The sequence below is a fragment of the Anomaloglossus baeobatrachus genome, chromosome 7 (genome assembly GCF_048569485.1).
Source record: "Anomaloglossus baeobatrachus isolate aAnoBae1 chromosome 7, aAnoBae1.hap1, whole genome shotgun sequence".
Classification (NCBI taxonomy): Eukaryota; Metazoa; Chordata; class Amphibia; order Anura; family Aromobatidae; genus Anomaloglossus; species Anomaloglossus baeobatrachus.
In genome coordinates, this window is record NC_134359.1 from 300,553,721 (window position 1) to 300,574,455 (window position 20,735).

A 20,735-nucleotide genomic window follows, 5' to 3' on the forward strand; every position below is an offset into this window, starting at 1 on the left:
GGGGACCCCACATTTGCTGTGGTAGCCCCCACCCCACACACTGGTCCTCCCCCTGCAGCACCCTGCTCTCTGCTTATCCCTGCAGAGGGCAACAGATCCCAGCTCACTGGCTGGTTACTTGTAGAGGCATTGTCACACCTTTCTCTGACCCCCTCCACTGTCACAGCTGCAGCTGAGTGTGTGTCTATGGTGTCTATGCAAGCAGAAATATCAGAGTTCACTCCCTCCTCCCTTACATCATTCATAGATAACACATTAACATTGTTAGGAGTCATGTCAGTACGGGCTGAAGGTTCAGCCCTTGGGGGGGGCCCAAACTGGGAGGTTATCTGCCCCAAATCTGTCCCAAGTAGCACGTTTGCAGGGATCCGATCAGTTACCCCCACCTCCCTCACCCCTCGCCCTGCGCCCCAGTCCACATAAATGTCAGCAACAGGCAGCGCCGGGTCAATGCCTCCAATCCCGGAGACAGCGAGGGTTTTTCCCGGGATCAAGTCTTGGGGGGACACCATGTCAGGCCGCACCAGAGTCACCTCCGAGGCGCTGTCTCGCAGTCCTATGGTCACAGACCGGCCGACGGTGACAGGTTGGAAGCTGTCCAGGGACCTACCACCACCCCCACCCACACAATACACCTTGGGCGGCCCTTGGGACGGAGCCGGGGCCTTGGGACGCTGAGGGCACATGGCCTTGAAGTGTCCAGGTAGGTTGCACTGGTGGCACCGTCTTGGTTCTGCCACGGGCCTGGAGAGGGGAGTTGAGGGGGACACCCCCTGCAGTCTAGGGGCAGGTGGGGCAGTCGCAGAGTTCATCTTACCCCCTCTCCAGGTGCTGCTGGTGGCTGCTCTCCTGGCCTCAGGAGCCCGATTGTTGGTGTAGTCATCGGCCAGGGCAGCTGTAGCCGTGGACCCCTTTGGCTTCTGGTCTCGGATGAACTGGCGGAGATCCTCAGGGCAGTTCCACAAGAGTTGCTCCGTGATGAACAAGTCCAGGATCTCCGGTCCGGTGGAAAGCTGCAGGCCTTGGGTCCAGTGGTCGGCAGCTCGGGCAAGTGCCCGCCGGTGGTCAGCCCAGGAGTCCTTTGGTCCCTTTTGCAGGGTCCGGAACTTCTTGCGGTAGGACTCTGGAGTGAGGTTGTACTGTTGGATCAGGGCCCGCTTGATGGTGTCGTAGCCCTGATCTGCCTCAGCAGGCAAGTCCCCAAGGATATCCAGGGCCTTACCCCTTAGACGGGGGGTCAGGTATTTGGCCCACTGATCCTTGTCCAGATGGTGCTGCAAGCAAGTCCGTTCAAAAGCAGTCAGGAAAGAGTCCAAGTCTCCATCCTTCTCCAGCACTGGGAAGTCCTCAACACGGACCTTTGGAAGTTTGGTGTTTTGAAGGTCACATGTGGCTGATGAGGGCCGGAGCTGAGCTAGCTGCAGCTGGTAGTCACGGTCTGCCTGTCGCTCTCGCTCTTCACGCGCTGCCTGCCGCTCCGCAGCCTCACGCGCTGCTTGCCGTTCCGCAGCCTCAGCGTCACGCGCTGCTTGCCGCTCCGCAGCCTCAGCGTCACGCGCTGCCTGTCGCCCACGCTCGGCCATGAGTATCTCGTAGGTATCCCGGTCTCCAGCCATAAGCCTGGCCAAGGCAGCTTGAAGGAGGGCCTCTGCACCTCTCAGGCCGGAGGGATTGGCAAGTGGTGATCTGCGGCACGCTGCAGAGCCAGGTGATTCACTGTCCATTGCAGAGCGGAGGGCTGGCATCTGGCTCGTTGAGGACCCTTGGGTGAGCTGCTCCTCATCTTGTCCATAATTGCCAGGTTGTGCGCTGTCCTCTGCAGAACGGTTTTCTGGCGTCGAGCTCCTGGAGGACTCGTGGGCAACCTCCTCATTACTGTCCACAGCACCGTCCTCCCTCTCTTCGGCTCCTGCTTTAGCATTGGCCAGTTGCCTAGCTCTGCTCCTGGTGCCATCAGCCATTCTTGCAGACTTTTGGTCACTGACACAGAACTGACACCTGATGCCTCCACACACCTTACAGTATCTGCACTCTGACACTCTAGTGTTGAGCTAGTCTGAAGACCCCAGCAGCCACAGCTGCTGCAGGCAGTCTTTAGTGTCTGGGAGTATGGGTCTCACACTCACACACACTATTATCTCGATCCCACCGCTATGCCACCAATATGTCACGAACCACCGGGGGGGTCACTCAGAAATCCCCCGCGCTGGCTACCAGTACGTCACAATCGGGGGGTAACAAGTGGGGGTCACCCCTCCTTTATACCTCCCGACCGACAGACAGAGCACGTGACGCGCTCTCTAGCGCCCCTCTTATAGTCAGGCCAATTATGGAATTGCCCGACAATAAGCAAGGAGGCCGCTATACTACTTATGCCGATTATTGAAGGGTCCCCGGTGAGAGTAGGGTATATATTCCCCCGACCTCCGCGGGCGGAATATATAAAACCTCCCCGAATCTCACTGGCCTCCCCACAATAATCCTTGGCACAACTCGCTGCCACCAACCGCTTCACGGTAACTATTAGCCGAACACACAGACGTGGGATTCAAGATCGAGATAACAGAACAGCCCAAGACTAATTATATAATTTAATCGGCCTAAAGCCACACTAGAAACTACAATATATACAATAGGAGATCTACAGAATATACATATGTCAGAGTACAGTTACAATCAAAGCATGGGTTACAAACAGGCATACACAGTTCCAGCAGTTACCTTGTGCGTCTGGCCACAGGGGGGCGCTGTAGACCAGGTTTCCAGGAACTCCCTCACAGGTCTTTCCCAACCAGGCCCCCGAGCAAAAGAACACTGGAAAATGGCCGAAGTAGGGTTATCAACCTGGGCAAATCCAGGTCCCCTCCTACCTTAGTGACCTCAGAGGGAGCACTGCTCCACCCCTGGCTGGAGTTATGGACAATATCCACAACAGGGGATATGGCCATAACTTGGCCTGGGAGCGTCGTAGGCGGACGCCGACGCTCTCATTGTGACAGCTATGAATTTAGCTACAGAACGAGAGGACTCATGACTTGTCTACTAGTTCCCCATTGGCTGATATCACGCCTGGGGTATTTCCCCAGGTCCTGCTCCCATAAAAAGGGTGTGCCAGCATCGTCCGCATGCGGAGACACCATTTTTATGGTTGCCATATTTATCGGAAATATGGCTTGCGAGATATGAACCATTTTTTTACTGGAGTCGTTCTGTCTGGATAGTTCCATGCTTGCTAACTAGATAGCAGCCCCTACCACAGGGTCACGGCAGGGAGTCATCCTGTGTCCAGTGTTCCCCAATCATCCCATTTCCATATCACAGGAGATGGCTGTTGGAGGTGTAAGTGGGATGTGACACCTTCCCAGATGGTGGACATTGAGAACAAGAAGGGAGGGGGGCACTGCCAGGGAGTGATGAGAGCGATTATGACTGGCAATCATAATTCCTCTTCATATCCCAGGATTTGCCTCACAACAACCCTATAAAACTGTAAGGATAAATGAAATCCATGGATCAAACCCGTCCGTGAAATATGAGACCTCATTCTTTGATATTGTTGTACATAAAATTTTAAAACTCAGTAAGGGGTTAAAATAGGAAGCAGCTCGTCAGTCCCTCCCATGCTAGAGTAGGGCGGTGTGTGCACTATAGAGCGGGATTTCCACCAGCCCCAACCGAAGGCGGGAGCTGCATTATAAGAACACAGCCCCTGGAGCAGGTAAGCGCTCATCTTCTATAGCAGAGGCCTCCGCACATCTGGGCCCAATATAGGGGGGATCCGATCCCCCCGACTCTTCTATACATGGAGGAAACAGGAAGTGTAGCCCTCACCACCGGCGGTCACAGACCGTCCGTAGTGGCAGAACCGTTGCCGCTGTCACTCTTCGTGGTGGCAGCTGCAGACTGTCATCCGCATTTCTGATTCTTCTGCTAATATTTATCACATATTCAGTATTTTTCTTTTCCAACATTAGGACAGGATGCACTGAGAGACCTCATGTGGGAGAGGCTTTCCTTATTTCCTTGTGTTTATGACTTGTGCAGAGTAAAAGGGGGTGAAAAATACAGAAGTAAAAACAAGTAACTGCGCAAAAAAGTGGAAAACCGCAGATGAAGAAACGCGTCAGTCTGATTGTCAGCGAGGAATGACTGACGCGGAGACGAAGTGATGGAGCGCGGGAGATAGCGGCCTGCAGCAGGGCCACTTCATTACCGTGATGGACTTTGTTTCTTAAAGCCTCACATTCAGTCTTTGATCGATCTCTGCTGTAGATTAGGAGAGGGGAGAAAGGCGCTACTGGACCAGGAGAGGGGTGCTGCAGAACCAGGAGAGGGGAGTATGCAGGAACCAGGAGAGAGGAGCTGCAGAACCAGGAGCGAGGAGCTGCAGGAACCAGGAGAGAGGAGCTGCAGGAACCAGGAGAGAGGAGCTGCAGAACCAGAAGAGGGGAGCTGCAGGAACCAGGAGAGAGGAGCTGCAGAACCAGGAGAGGGGAGCTGCAGGAACCAGGAGAGAGGAGCTGCAGAACCAGGAGAGGGGAGTATGCAGGAACCAGGAGAGAGGAGCTGCAGAACCAGGAGCGAGGAGCTGCAGAACCAGGAGAGGGGAGTATGCAGGAACCAGGAGAGAGGAGCTGCAGAACCAGGAGCGAGGAGCTGCAGGAACCAGGAGAGAGGAGCTGCAGGAACAAGGAGAGAGGAGCTGCAGAACCAGAAGAGGGGAGCTGCAGGAACCAGGAGAGAGGAGCTGCAGAACCAGGAGAGGGGAGCTGCAGGAACCAGGAGAGAGGAGCTGCAGAACCAGGAGAGGGGAGTATGCAGGAACCAGGAGAGAGGAGCTGCAGAACCAGGAGAGGGGAGCTGCAGAACCAGGAGAGGGGAGTTGCAGGAACCAGGAGAGAGGAGCTGCAGAACCAGGAGAGAGGAGCTGCAGGAACCAGGAGAGAGGAGCTGCAGGAACCAGGAGAGAGGAGCTGCAGAACCAGAAGAGGGGAGCTGCAGGAACCAGGAGAGAGGAGCTGCAGAACCAGGAGAGGGGAGCTGCAGGAACCAGGAGAGAGGAGCTGCAGAACCAGGAGAGGGGAGTATGCAGGAACCAGGAGAGAGGAGCTGCAGAACCAGGAGAGGGGAGCTGCAGGAACCAGGAGAGAGGAGCTGCAGAACCAGGAGAGGGGAGCTGCAGGAACCAGGAGAGAGGAGCTGCAGAACCAGGAGAGGGGAGCTGCCAAACCAGGAGAGAGGAACTGCAGAACCAGGAGAGAGGAGCTGCAGAACCAGGAGAGGGGAGCTGCAGGAACCAGGAGAGGGGGAGCTGCAGAACCAGGAGAGGGGAGTATGCAGGAACCAGGAGAGAGGAGCTGCAGAACCAGGAGAGGGGAGCTGCAGGAACCAGGAGAGAGGAGCTGCAGAACCAGGAGAGGGGAACTGCAGGAACCAGGAGAGGGGAGCTGCAGAACCAGGAGAGGGGAGTATGCAGGAACCAGGAGAGAGGAACTGCAGGAACCAGGAGAGAGGAGCTGCAGAACCAGGAGAGGGGAGCTGCAGGAACCAGGAGAGAGGAGCTGCAGAACCAGGAGAGGGGAGCTGCAGGAACCAGGAGAGGGGAGCTGCAGAACCAGGAGAGGGGAGTATGCAGGAACCAGGAGAGAGGAACTGCAGGAACCAGGAGAGAGGAGCTGCAGAACCAGGAGAGGGGAGCTGCAGGAACCAGGAGAGAGGAGCTGCAGAACCAGGAGAGAGGAGCTGCAGGAACCAGGAGAGAGGAGCTGCAGAACCAGGAGAGAGGAGCTGCAGAACCAGGAGAGGGGAGCTGCAGGAACCAGGAGAGAGGAGCTGCAGGAACCAGGAGAGAGGAGCTGCAGAACCAGGAGAGGGGAGCTGCAGGAACCAGGAGAGAGGAGCTGCAGAACCAGGAGAGAGGAGCTGCAGAACCAGGAGAGAGGAGCTGCAGGAACCGGGAGAGAGGAGCTGCAGAACCAGGAGAGAGGAGCTGCAGAACCAGGAGAGAGGAGCTGCAGAACCAGGAGAGAGGAGCTGCAGAACCAGGAGAGGGGAGCTGCAAAAACCGAGACAGGGGAGCTGCAGGAACCGGGAGAGGGGATCTGCAGGAACCGGGAGAGGGGATCTGCAGGAACCGGGAGAGGGGATCTGCAGGAACCAGGAGAGGGGAGCTGCAGGAACCTGGAGACGGGATCTGCAAGAACCAGGAGAGGGGACCTGCAAGAACCGAAAGCGGGGATCTGCAGGAACCAGGAGAGGGAATCTGCAAGAACCGAGAGAGGGGATCTGCAGGAACCAGGAGAGGGGAGCTGCAGGAACCAGGAGAGGGGATCTGCAGGAACCAGGAGAGGGGGAGCTGCAGGAACCAGGAGAGGGGAGCTGTAGGAACCGAGAGAGGGGAGCTGCAGGAACCAGGAGAGGGGATCTGCAAGAACCGAGAGAGGGGAGCTGCAGGAACCAGGAGAGGGGATCTGCAAGAACCGAGAGAGGGGAGCTGCAGGACCCAGGAGAGGGGAGTTGCAGGAAACAGGAGAGAGGAGCTGCAGGAACCAGGAGAGAGGAGCTGCAGGAACCAGGAGAGGGGAGCTGCAGGAACCAGGAGAGGGGAGCTGCAGGAACCAGGAGAGGGGAGCTGCAGGAACCAGGAGAGGGGAGCTGCAGGAACCAGGAGAGGGGAGCTGCAGGAACCAGGAGAGGGGAGCTGCAGGAACCAGGAGAGGGGAGCTGCAAAAACCGAGACGGGGAGCTGCAGGAACCTTGAGAGGGGATCTGCAGGAACCAGGAGAGGGGAGCTGCAGGAACCGAGAGAGGGGAGCTGCAGGAACCGAGAGAGGGGAGCTGCAGGAACTGAGAGAGGGGATCTGCAGGAACCAGGAGAGGGGAGCTGCAGGACCATGGAGAGGGGAGCTGTAGGAACCAGGAGAGGGGAACTGCAGGACCCGGGAGAGGGGAGCTGCAGGACTCGGGAGAGGGGGAGCTGCAGGAACCAGGAGAGGGGAACTGCAGGACCCGGGAGAGGGGAGCTGCAGGACTCGGGAGAGGGGAGCTGTAGGAACCAGGAGAGGGGATCTGCAAGAACTGAGAGAGGGGAGCTGCAGGAACCAGGAGAGGGGAGCTGCAGGACCCGGGGGAGGGGAGCTGGAGGAACTGAGAGAGGGGAGCTGCAGGACCCAAGAGAGGGGAGCTGCAGGACCCGGGAGAGGGGAGCTGCAGGACCCGGGAGAGGGGAGCTGCAGGACCCGGGAGAGGGGAGCTGCAGGACCCGGGAGAGGGGAGCTGCAGGAACCGGGAGAGGGGAGCTGCAGGAACCGGGAGAGGGGATTTGCAAGAACCGAGAGAGGGGAGCTGCAAGAACTGAGAGAGGGGAGCTGCAGGAACCAGGAGAGGGGGAGCTGCAGGAACCAGGAGAGGGGGAGCTGCAAGAACTAGGAGAGGGGAACTGCAGGAACCAGGAGAGGGGAACTGCAGGACCCGAGAGAGGGGAGCTGCAGGACCCGGGAGAGGGGAGCTGCAGGACCCGGGAGAGGGGAGCTGTAGGAACCAGGAGAGGGGAGCTGCAAGACCCAGGAGAGGGGAGCTGCAGGACCCGGGAGAGGGGAGCTGCAGGACCCGGGAGAGGGGAGCTGCAGGACCCAGGAGAGGGGAGCTGCAGGACCCAGGAGAGGGGAGCTGCAGGACCCGGGAGAGGGGAGCTGCAGGACCCGGGAGAGGGGAGCTGCAGGACCCAGGAGAGGGGAGTTGCCGGACCCAGGAGAGGGGAGCTGCCGGACCCGGGAGAAGGAAGATGCTGGACCAGGGAGAGGGGAGCTGCAGGACCAGGGAGAGGAGAGCTGCAGGACCAGGGAGAGGGGAGCTGCAGGACCCAGGAGAGGGGAGTTGCAGGAAACAGGAGAGAGGAGCTGCAGGAACCAGGAGAGGGGAGCTGCAGGAACCAGGAGAGGGGAGCTGCAGGAACCAGGAGAGGGGAGCTGCAGGAACCAGGAGAGGGGAGCTGCAGGAACCAGGAGAGGGGAGCTGCAAAAACCGAGACGGGGAGCTGCAGGAACCGGGAGAGGGGATCTGCAGGAACCAGGAGAGGGGAGCTGCAGGAACCGAGAGAGGGGAGCTGCAAGAACTGAGAGAGGGGATCTGCAGGAACCAGGAGAGGGGAGCTGCAGGACCATGGAGAGGGGAGCTGTAGGAACCAGGAGAGGGGAACTGCAGGACCCAGGAGAGGGGAGCTGCAGGACTCGGGAGAGGGGATCTGCAAGAACTGAGAGAGGGGAGCTGCAGGAACCAGGAGAGGGGAGCTGCAGGACCCGGGGGAGGGGAGCTGGAGGAACTGAGAGAGGGGAGCTGCAGGACCCAGGAGAGGGGAGCTGCAGGACCCGGGAGAGGGGAGCTGCAGGACCCGGGAGAGGGGAGCTGCAGGACCCGGGAGAGGGGAGCTGCAGGACCCGGGAGAGGGGAGCTGCAGGACCCGGGAGAGGGGAGCTGCAGGACCCGGGAGAGAGGAGCTGCAGGAACCGGGAGAGGGGAGCTGCAGGAACCGGGAGAGGGGAGCTGCAGGAACCGGGAGAGGGGAGCTGCAGGAACCGGGAGAGGGGATTTGCAAGAACCGAGAGAGGGGAGCTGCAAGAACTGAGAGAGGGGAGCTGCAGGAACCAGGAGAGGGGGAGCTGCAGGAACCAGGAGAGGGGGAGCTGCAAGAACCAGGAGAGGGGAACTGCAGGAACCAGGAGAGGGGAACTGCAGGACCCGAGAGAGGGGAGCTGCAGGACCCGGGAGAGGGGAGCTGCAGGACCCGGGAGAGGGGAGCTGCAAGACCCAGGAGAGGGGAACTGCAAGACCCAGGAGAGGGGAGCTGCAGGACCCGGGAGAGGGGAGCTGCAGGACCCGGGAGAGGGGAGCTGCAGGACCCGGGAGAGGGGAGCTGCAGGACCCAGGAGAGGGGAGCTGCAGGACCCGGGAGAGGGGAGCTGCAGGACCCGGGAGAGGGGAGCTGCAGGACCCAGGAGAGGGGAGTTGCCGGACCCAGGAGAGGGGAGCTGCCGGACCCGGGAGAAGGAAGATGCTGGACCAGGGAGAGGGGAGCTGCAGGACCAGGGAGAGGAGAGCTGCAGGACCAGGGAGAGGGGAGCTGCAGGACCCAGGAGAGGGGAGCTCGAGGAACCGGGAGAGGGGAGCTCGAGGAACCGGGAGAGGGGAGCTCGAGGAACCGGGAGAGGGGAGCTCGAGGAACCGGGAGAGGGGAGCTGCAGGACCGGGAGAGGGGAGCTCGAGGAAACGGGAGAGGGGAGCTTGAGGAACCGGGAGAGGGGAGCTCGAGGAACTGGGAGAGGGGAGCTCGAAGAACCGGGAGAGGGGAGCTGTAGGAACCAGGAGAGGGGATCTGCAAGAACCGAGAGAGGGGAGCTGCAGGACCTGGGAGAGGGGAGCTGCAGGACCCGGGAGGGCGGAGCTGCAGGACCCGGGAGGGCGGAGCTGCAGACCCGGGAGAGGGGAGTTGCCGGACCCAGGAGAGTGGAGCTGCCGGACCCGGGAGAGTGAAGGTGCAGGTCCCAGGAGAAGGAAGATGCTGGACCAGGGAGAGGGGATCTGGGAGAGGGGATCTGCAGGACCAGGGAGAGGGGGAGCTGCAGGACCAGGGAGAGGGGGAGCTGCAGGACCAGGGAGAAAGGGAGCTGCAGGACCAGGGAGAGGGGGAGCTGCAGGACCCGGGAGAGGGGAGCTCCAGGACCCGGGAGAGGGGAGCTCCAGGACCCGGGAGAGGGGAGTTGCCGGACCCGGGAGAGGGGAGTTGCCGGACCCGGGAGAGGGGAGTTGCCGGACCCGGGAGAGGGGAGTTGCCGGACCCGGGAGAGGGGAGCTGCAGGACCCGGGAGAGGGGAGCTGCAGGACCCGGGAGAGGGGAGCTGCAGGACCCGGGAGAGGGGAGCTGCAGGACCAGGGAGAGGGGAGCTGCAGGACCCGGGAGGGCGGAGCTGCAGGACCCGGGAGTTGCCGGACCCAGGAGAGGGGAGCTGCCGGACCCGGGAGAGTGAAGGTGCAGGTCCCAGGAGAAGGAAGCTGCTGGACCAGGGAGAGGGGAGCTGCAGGACTAGGGAGAGGGGGAGCTGCAGGACCAGGGAGAGGGGGAGCTGCAGGACCAGGGAGAGGGGAGCTCCAGGACCCGGGAGAGGGGAGCTCCAGGACCCCGGGAGAGGGGAGCTGCAGGACCAGGGAGAGGGGAGGTGAAGGAACCAGGAGAGGAGAGGTGAAGGACCCAGGAGAGGAGAGGTGCTGGACCCGGGAGAGGTAAGCTGTGGCACCCAGGAGAGGGGAGCTACAGGACCTGGGAGAGGGCAGCTGCAGGACCAGGAGAGGGCAGCTGCAGGACCAGGAGAGGGGAGTTACTGGTCCAGAAGGAAGGTGCTGGTCCGAGAGAGGGGAGCTGTTGGTCCGGGAGAGGGGAGCTACCGGTCCAGGAGAGGGGAGCTGCCAGTCCAGGAGATTGGAACTGGCAGGGCTGGAAGAGGTAAGCTGTTGGAACATTGCTGCAGTATACATTTGATATACAATACAGTGGAACCTCGCTTAACAAGTAACCCAGTTAGCGAGTATTTGCTTAACTTGCTGTACATTTGTAACTCAGTTTATGAGAAAGCTTTGCTGAACGAGCAAAATACTCACCGCACGCACTTCCGGTTCCGTACATCCACCGCGCTCTAACCCGCTCTTGCAGTCCACACAAACACGCACAAACAAACACGCACGTACACACACATATTATGCTCATCTTACCTTCCGTTCCATCACCGGCCTCATGGATCTTGCGGTTCGCTGGTACAGGATGTGTATCGGGTAACCATCGCGACAAGGGAGGAACTTGCCTTAGTAACTGCCTAAAATAACCATAAGAAAAATTAAGAAGCTTCTTCCTGTCAATAGCTCCTGCTAGGGCATCAACCAGATATTTTTTTTCCATCAATCCATACAGCACAGCACATGGAGGTACATCATATAGCAGTCAAGGGTCACCATAGCACAGTAGCTGTAATACTGCCATGCCTCCCAACCGTCCCAGATTCTGTGGGACTGTCCCGATTTCAGGTCTCATTCCCGCCGTCCCGCAGCTCACAGCTGTTGTCCCAGCTCCTCCTCTCAGTGCAGTGAATAAATTAAATTCTCATGGGGGCGGCTGGGACTCGAACTTGTAAACTCATTGTCCATAGGCAGCAGCTCTACCACTGAGCCACTGCCTGTAATGAAAAACATAGGAAGATTTGGTAATCTTGACCTCCGTATTGCAGAAGAGGAACCAGAAGCCGATTATTCAGCTGTAAAGATGATAGATAGAGGGATAGATAGAGGGATAGATAGAGGGATGGATAGATAGAGGGATAGATAGATAGATAGATAGATAGATAGATAGATAGATAGATAGATAGAGGGATAGATAGATAGATAGATAGATAGATAGATAGATAGATAGATAGATAGATAGATAGATAGATAGATAGATAGATGGATAGATAGAGGGATAGATAGATAGATAGAGGGATAGATAGAGGGATAGATAGAGGGATAGATAGATAGATAGATAGATAGAGGGATAGATAGATAGAGGGATAGATAGATAGATAGATAGATAGATAGAGGGATAGATAGAGGGATAGATAGAGGGATAGATAGATAGATAGATAGATAGATAGATAGATAGATAGATAGATAGAGGGATAGATAGAGGGATAGATAGATAGAGGGATAGATAGATAGAGGGATAGATAGATAGATAGAGGGATAGATAGAGGGATAGATAGATAGAGGGATAGATAGAGGGATAGATAGATAGAGGGATAGAGGGATGGATAGATAGATAGATAGATAGATAGATAGATAGATAGATAGATAGATGCATGAATGGATAGATGGATGCAAGATGGATGGATAGATGAATCGATGGATAGATAGAGGAATAGATATAATAGATACATGGATAGATAGATGATACATGATAAATACATGATAGCTAGATAGATAGATAGATAGATAGATAGATAGAGGGATAGATAGATAGATAGATAGATAGAGGGATAGATAGATAGATAGAGGGATAGATAGAGGGATAGATAGATAGAGGGATAGATAGATAGATAGATAGATAGATAGATAGATAGATAGATAGATAGATAGATAGATAGATAGAGGGATAGATAGATAAATAAAAAAATGTGAATGTTCTGGTGAAGAATCAACACCAAGTGGACACAATTGTGAAGTTGAACAAAATTTATTGCTTATTTTAAGCTTTTATAAAAAATAATAAACTGAAAATTGGGGTGTGCAATATTATTCATCCCCTTTAAGTTACCGTAATACTTTGTAGTGCCCCCTTTTGCTGCGATTACAGCACAAGTCTCTTAGGGTATGTGTATCAGTTTTGCACATGGAGAGGTGAAATTCTCGCCCATTCTTCCTTTGTAAACAGCTGGAGCTGAGTGAGGTTGGATGGAGGCGTTTGTAAACAGCAGTTTTCAGCTCTTTCCAAAGATTCTCGATTGGGTTCAGGTCTGGACTGTGACTTGGCCATTCTAACACCTGGATACGGTAATTTGTGAACCATTCCATTGTAGATTTTGCTTTATGTTTGGGATCATTGTCTTGTTGAAAGACAAATCTCCGTCCCACTCTCAGGTCTTTTGCAGACTCCAACAGGTTTTCTTCAAGAATGGTCCTGTATTTGGCTCCATCCATCTTCCCATCAATTTTAACCATCTTCCCTGTTCCTGCTAAAGAAAAGCAGGCCCAAACCATGATGCTGCCACCACCATGTCTGACAGTGGGGATGGTGTGTTCAGGGTGATAAGCAACACAGCTGCGCGCGCTGCAAGCTGTCCCTCTTTCCTTTCTTCAAAAGTTGGGAGGTGTGATACTGCTGTATGCATGAGGCCTACAGAAGCCCTCCAGATGATATATAACTGTATAGTGCTAGAAGACATTTTATAGCTTTTAAATCCATTTTCTGCATTTTTCAGAATGGCGTCTGCTGAGCTGAGGGACGAGCTGGACTGCTCCATCTGCCTGAGCCTCTATACAGATCCCGTATCCCTGAGATGTGGACACTTCTTCTGCCGCTCGTGTATTGTGAGTGCGCTGGATGCACAGGAGGCGGCTGGAGTGTATTCCTGTCCTGACTGCAGAGCAGAATATCCGGAGCGTCCAGTCCTGGAGAAGAACCGGAAGCTGAGGAACATAGTGGAGCGTTTCTCATCTGCTCAGCCTGAGATGGAGGAGACCAGAATCTTCTGTATGTACTGTGATCCTCCTGTCCCGGCTGTGAGATCCTGTCTGCAGTGTGAGACCTCCATGTGTGACGAGCACCTGACAGCCCACAACAAGACATTGGATCATATATTAGTTGCATGCCACAGTCTCCAGGGCAGGTGTTCTGTCCATAAAGAGCCACTCTGCTATTACTGCACAGAGGACGCCGCCTGTGCCTGTGTTTGCTGCTGCTGGTTCGGGGAGCACTCCGGACATCGGGTGCTGACACTGGAAGAGGCTTCTGCAGAGAAAAAGCGAACTATAAGCAACGTTCTGCAGGAAATTACTGCAGACAGACATAGGTATCCAGCAGAAAAGCTGCTGCAGCACATCGCCATAGTGCATGAGACCGCCGTCCGGGAAGAAGCGGAAGTCCAAGATCTGTTCAGAGACATCAGGAGACAGCTGGAAGAACTAGAGAAGAGCGTTCATGAAGAGACCTCCAGGAGGAAGGAGCAGCTGACCCTCGTATTGTCTCACAGGAAGCATCAGCAAGAATCGGAGGCCGAGCTGTCTGTGAGGGCGCAGCGCATGGAGGAACTGTGCAAAGTGACCGACCCAGTGACTTTCTTACAAGAAGTGGACAAACACGGCCAAGACTTGCCCGATATTCAGAAGATACTTAAAGCCAGAAGAGCAGAGTATGGCCGACTCTGTGATCTGCTTCCTCCAGATACGGGTTTTATTCCACACAACTTAAGGAAAAGATTGTTTTCTATCCTTACAGGTAAGAAAAAAAGAAAATGATAAAGCTAATCCTATAGATCAGGGGTCTCAAACACTCGGCCCGCGGGTGGCCCCTAAGGCCCGTGCCCCTGTTCACTATCGCGGCCGGTGCAGGGACCGCAGCCACTGTCTGCGCTTTATGTCAGATGAATGTTTTGCCGGCGCTGCGCTCTCAGAGTCAGGGGTGCTGCGCTCTCAGAGTCAGGGGTGCTGCGCTCTCAGAGTCAGGGGTGCTGCGCTCTCAGAGTCAGGGGTGCTGCGCTCTCAGAGTCAGGGGTGCTGCGCTCTCAGAGTCAGGGGTGCTGCGCTCTCAGAGTCAGGGGTGCTGCGCTCTCAGAGTCAGGGGCGCTGCGCTCTCGCCCCGGCAAAACAATCATCTGACAAAGCGCAGACAGTGGCTACGGTCCCTGCACCGGCCGCGATAGTGAACAGGGGCACGGGCCTGGGGGCCGCACGAAGCAGAGATGAGGCAGCGGAGAGAACGCGGGAGAGGTGAGAAGAATGGTGTGGTTTTTTGGGGGGGTTTTTTTGTGTGTGTATGTAAAGACAGGCACATTAACCCCTTAGCGACCTATGACGTACTGGGTACGTTATGGCTCCCTGGTACTTAAGGACCCATGACGTACCGAATATGTCATGGCCAAATCGTGGCCCCGGTGGCTGCGATCGCTTTGCATTGCAAATACCTTAGATTCGGGGAGAAGGGGACCTCTGCATGACCTCAGGAGGAGTGGTGTCTCCTCCCCAGACCTACAGAAGCTGTGATTGACTGACGAACGCAGCTAAGCCAATCACAGCCACTTTAATGTTTCAGCCATTGAAAATGGTTGAAACATTGAAATCCAGCCAAGATCAGTGCAGCTGTAGCACCGATAATTGGCTGGAGCTGGGTGACCTCTGTTTCACCCGCCCCCAGCTCTGATTGGAGAAACCGGCCTTGTGACCGATCTCTCCAATCACTGTGGATCTGGGGCCGGAGACCGCTCCCCTCAGCTTCACTCCGGCGTCTGTGGAAGCTGAGGAGAGAGATCGGTAAGTTTCAGCCGCCGCCGCTGCCCCCCCCCCCCGACCCAATGCTACAGGATGGGGACAAAGTGCGCACATTACTATGGAATGGGGACAAGGCTGGGGACATTACTATAGGATTGGGACATTACTACAGGATGGGGACATTACAAGGATGGGGACATTATTACTATAGAATGGGGACAAGGCTGGGGACATTACTATAGGATGGGGATAAGGATGGGGAACATTACTTTAGGATGGGGACAAGGATGAACACATTACTGTGGGATGGGGACTAGGATGGGGCACAATACTACAAGGGGACAAGGATGGGCACATTACTGTGGGATGGGGCACAATACTACAAGGGGACAAGGATGGGCACATTACTGTGGGATGGGGCACAATACTACAAGGGGACAAGGATGGGCACATTACTGTGGGATGGGGCACAATACTACAAGGGGACAAGGATGGGCACATTACTGTGGGATGGGGCACAGTACTACAAGGGGACAAGGATGGGCACGTTACAACAAGATGGGGAACATTACTAAAAGATGTTGGTCAAAATTCCTATATAGTGCTAATTGTAACACTATTAGTTACAAGAAAGGGATAAAATGTAAAAAAAAATGGTTTTTTTTATATTTAAACAAAGAATGTGCACGTTTGCTATTATAAACAAGTGAAAATGTTCAAAATCAGTGATCCCAAGGTGTGTAAAAAAATAAATTATATTATATATGTTACCAATAAAAATGTCACTTTGTCCTGCAAAGAATGCGGCCACCCAAATTATTTTTTTTTCTCTGTGCGGCCCATACACCCAGCCGAGTTTGAGACCCCTGCTATAGATGTTACTGTATACGGAATCGTAGAGGGGGTGTGACGCCCTGGGCAAGCCAGGGGTCACAGGTCACAACACCACACGCACCCCACATTCCCTGCAGGTACATCAAGCTAACCCAAAATCCTTGTTGCCTTCCTCCAGGGGCTGATGTCCACACCAGGGGGTGGGCCAGGCGGTTGACTCCGCCCACCGAGGAGTTCACAGCCCTGGAGGCGGGAAAACCAGGAGTGAAGCTAGGGAGGTGAAAGAAGAAGGAGGTGGAGTGGTAGAGGAGCTTAGGAGAGAAGCTGAAGTAAAGTGAAAGGAAACAGTTTGTAAAGCCTGAAGTTGGTCCGGGTGTGTGCCCCGGACTGAGACAGCAAGGTCAGCAGACGGCGGTGATAGTCTACAGGTGGACTGCTTGGAGGTTGCTGGAAGGACCGCGGACGGGTGGGGACCCGGCGGTAGCGGAGCAGTATACGAAGAACAGTCAGCACCAGGGCAGGGGCCTTTCGGACCCCGGCAAGGCTAGGAGTCGCCATAATTTGCCAAATCCGTCAGTGAAGGGGACGTCTGTCTCCTAACAACCAAGTCCCGATTGAAGGCAACAGCCCGACCGTGAAGGGGAGACACCGCCACCGCCAGGGCACCAGTTTCCCAGGGCCAGCGCCTGCGGGCAAAGTAGGGCTCCTTCGGCCCAGCTTGAAGCCGAGGAGTGGGTAACCGGTGGGGACCCATCGCTACCAAAGAGACTTTCATAGGTACAGGGAAGAGACCGTCACCGTTAACTGCAGGGAACATCAGCACCGTGAACCGTCCGAGGGACCCGTCCAACCAGCCGTTTGTTTACCGAGAACTGTGTCGTGTTTACTGGCTGAGTGAGTACCTCCGTGCCGTGCGGCACAGCGCTGCCCCTGCGCCCCTGCACCTCCACAGGCCCCAGACCCGCCTGTCCACCATTCCAATCCCATCACTGGGCCCCGGGAGCACCACAACCCCTACCCACGGAGGGGCAAATCAACAACTGGCTGCTCCGTACCATCACTCCCGGGCTCCCCAGAAAGAGCAGCGGTGGTGTCCACTTAATCACCACAACCGTGGGTGGCGTCACGAACAATAAACTATCCCAAAACCCAATCCCCTTTCACTCACGGGCGAGGAGCGCTGCTCGAGTCCCCGGGATCCGGCCCATCGCTCGAGCCACCGAGCAGCAGCAGGCCGCAGCAGCCGCGGCAGCCGGACCCGAGCAGTGGGAGAGCGCGGCGTCCCCTCCTCTGCCCGCGACAGGGGTAACTAAAATTCCTCAATTTCTCTACCCACATGGGGGGTCTCAGAGCCCCACTCTCAGAATCAGAGGGGTGAGAGGTTAGGATGGGTGATTGCCCATTACATAATAAGGCTTAATAAGCCGATCAGGAAGTATGGCTTCCAGCGATGAGCGAGCACTGAACTGCTTGGATCACGAATCCTGCAGGTCGGACGCTCGAACGGGCTCAACTCGAGCAACGAGTATAATGGAAGACAATGAGAAACTCGACCATTTTTCCGGACGATCCTCCCGGGACATCTGATGGGGCAGAAAAATCCGTGAAATAGCTGGAAACAGAATGGGAAAGACGCCTGGACGCATCTCTGACTCCCAGGTCACTGCGGGGAACAATGCTGTCAGAGGATTACGCCACATTTACAGACTGACAATAAAACATACACTTTTGCTGTATAAAGCAGCTTTTAGTTTGCATAAAACTCATGACAAAAAAGCAGCAATCGCAAAAATGCAACGTATGAACACAGCCGTAATAGCCGGGCCATCGTGTATTTCCCCATTGTCTATGACAATAGTAGATGGGGAAATAAATCTACACCCAGGTAATAGAGACATTTTACTGCCTTATCTGGATGTGGTGTGTGTGATGTGGTCAAACATCTCCTGTGTAACTTATGAAGGAGCGACCGACCCTCACAAAGCCTAGGCAGACAATGCAAGAACTGCCAAAAATTAGAAGGAAGAGGGACTCCGATACACCCTGCATTAGACATAAAGGAGGGACTCCGATACACCCTGCATTAGACATAAAGGAGGGACTCTGATACACCCTGCATTAGACATAAAGGAGGGACTCTGATACACCCTGCATTAGACATAAAGGAGGGACTCTGATACACCCTGCATTAGACATAAAGGAGGGACTCTGATACACCCTGCATTAGACATAAAGGAGGGACTCTGATACACCCTGCATTAGACATAAAGGAGGGACTCCGATACACCCTGCATTAGACATAAAGGAGGGACTCCGATACACCCGGCATTACACATAAAGGAGGGACTCCGATACACCCTGTATTAGACATAAAGGAGGGACTCTGATACACCCTGCATTAGACATAAAGGAGGGACTCCGATACACCCTGCATTAGACATAAAGGAGGGACTCCGATACACCCGGCATTACACATAAAGGAGGGACTCCGATACACCCTGCATTAGACATAAAGGAGGGACTCTGATACACCCTGCATTAGACATAAAGGAGAGACTCTGATACACCCTGCATTAGACATAAAGGAGGGACTCTGATACACCCTGCATTAGACATAAAAGAGGGACTCCGATACACCCTGCATTAGACATAAAGGAGGGACTCTGATACACCCTGCATTAGACATAAAAGAGGGACTCCGATACACCCTGCATTAGACATAAAGGAGGGACTCTGATACACCCTGCATTAGACATAAAGGAGGGACTCTACACCCTGCATTAGACATAAAGGAGGGACTCTGATACACCCTGCATTAGACATAAAGGAGGGACTCTGATACACCCTGCATTATACATAAAGGAGGGACTCCGATACACCCTGCATTAGACATAAAGGAGGGACTCTGATACACCCTGCATTACACATAAAGGAGGGACTCCCATACACCCTGCATTAGACATAAAGGAGGGACTCCGATACACCCTGTATTACACATAAAGGAGGGACTCTGATACACCCTGCATTAGACATAAAGGAGGGACTCTGATACACCCTGCATTAGACATAAAGGAGGGACTCTGATACACCCTGCATTAGACATAAAGGAGGGACTCTGATACACCCTGCATTAGACATAAAGGAAGGACTCCGATACACCCTGCATTAGACATAAAGGAGGGACTCTGATACACCCTGCCTTACACATAAAGGAGGGACTCTGATCCACCCTGCATTAGACATAAAGGAGGGACTCCGATACACCCTGCATTAGACATAAAGGAGGGACTCTGATACACCCTGTATTACACGTAAAGGAGGGACTCTGATACACCCTGCATTAGACATAAAGGAGGGACTCTGATACACCCTGCATTAGACATAAAGGAGGGACTCTGATACACCCTGTATTACACGTAAAGGAGGGACTCTGATACACCCTGCATTAGACATAAAGGAGGGACTCTGATACACCCTGCATTAGACATAAAGGAGGGACTCTGATACACCCTGTATTACACGTAAAGGAGGGACTCTGATACACCCTGCATTAGACATAAAGGAGGGACTCTGATACACCCTGCATTAGACATAAAGGAGGGACTCTGATACACCCTGTATTACACGTAAAGGAGGGACTCTGATACACCCTGCATTAGACATAAAGGAGGGACTCCGATGCACCCTGTATTACACATAAAGGAGGGACTCCCATACACCCTGCATTAGACATAAAGGAGGGACTCTGATACACCCTGTATTACACATAAAGGAGGGACTCTGATACACCCTGTATTACACATAAAGGAGGGACTCCCATACACCCTGCATTAGACATAAAGGAGGGACTCTGATACACCCTGTATTACACATAAAGGAGGGACTCTGATACACCCTGCATTAGACATAAAGGAGGGACTCTGATACACCCTGCATTACACATAAAGGAGGAACTCCCATACACCCTGCATTAGACATAAAGGAGGGACTCTGATACACCCTGTATTACACATAAAGGAGGGACTCTGATACACCCTGCATTAGACATAAAGGAGGGACTCTGATACACCCTGCATTAGACATAAAGGAGGGACTCTGATACACCCTGCATTAGACATAAAGGAGGGACTCTGATACACCCTGCATTATACATAAAGGAGGGACTCTGATACACCCTGCATTAGACATAAAGGAGGGACTCCGATACACCCTGCATTAGACATAAAGGAGGGACTCTGATACACCCTGCATTAGACATAAAGGAGGGACTCTGATACACCCTGCATTATACATAAAGGAGGGACTCTGATACACCCTGCATTAGACATAAAGGAGGGACTCTGATACACCCTGCATTACACATAAAGGAGGGACTCCGATACACCCTGCATTACACATAAAAGAGGGACTCTGATACACCCTGCATTAGACATAAAGGAGGGACTCTGATACACCCTGCATTATACATAAAGGAGGTGACTCTGATACACCCTGCATTATACATAAAGGAGGGACTCTGATACACCCTGCATTAGACATAAAGGAGGGACTCTGATACACCCTGCATTACACATAAAGGAGGGACTCCCATACACCCTGCATTATACATAAAGGAGGGACTCTGATACACTCTGCATTATACATAAAGGAGGGACTCTGATACACCCTGCATTAGACATAAAGGAGGGACTCTGATACACCCTGCATTACACATAAAGGAGGGACTCTGATACACCCTGCATTAGACATAAAGGAGGGACTCCGATACACCCTGCATTAGACATAAAGGAGGGACTCCGATACACCCTGCATTAGACATAAAGGAGGGACTCTGATACACCCTGCATTAGACATAAAGGAGGGACTCTGATACACCCTGCATTAGACATAAAGGAGGGACT

At 54.4% G+C, this 20,735-nt stretch overlaps 1 protein-coding gene across 1 annotated transcript in view; it reads left to right on the top strand.

Moving 5' to 3' along the window:
• Positions 1 to 13,169: 13,169 nt before the first annotated feature.
• Positions 13,170 to 20,735, top strand: part of LOC142245663 (uncharacterized) — a 47,760-nt gene continuing 40,194 nt past the window's right edge. Inside the window, exon 1 of the mRNA XM_075318568.1 lies at positions 13,170 to 14,011. Within this exon, the coding sequence (XP_075174683.1) occupies positions 13,246 to 14,011 (766 nt within the window). The 5' untranslated portion in view covers positions 13,170 to 13,245. The remainder of the gene's footprint in view (positions 14,012 to 20,735) is intronic.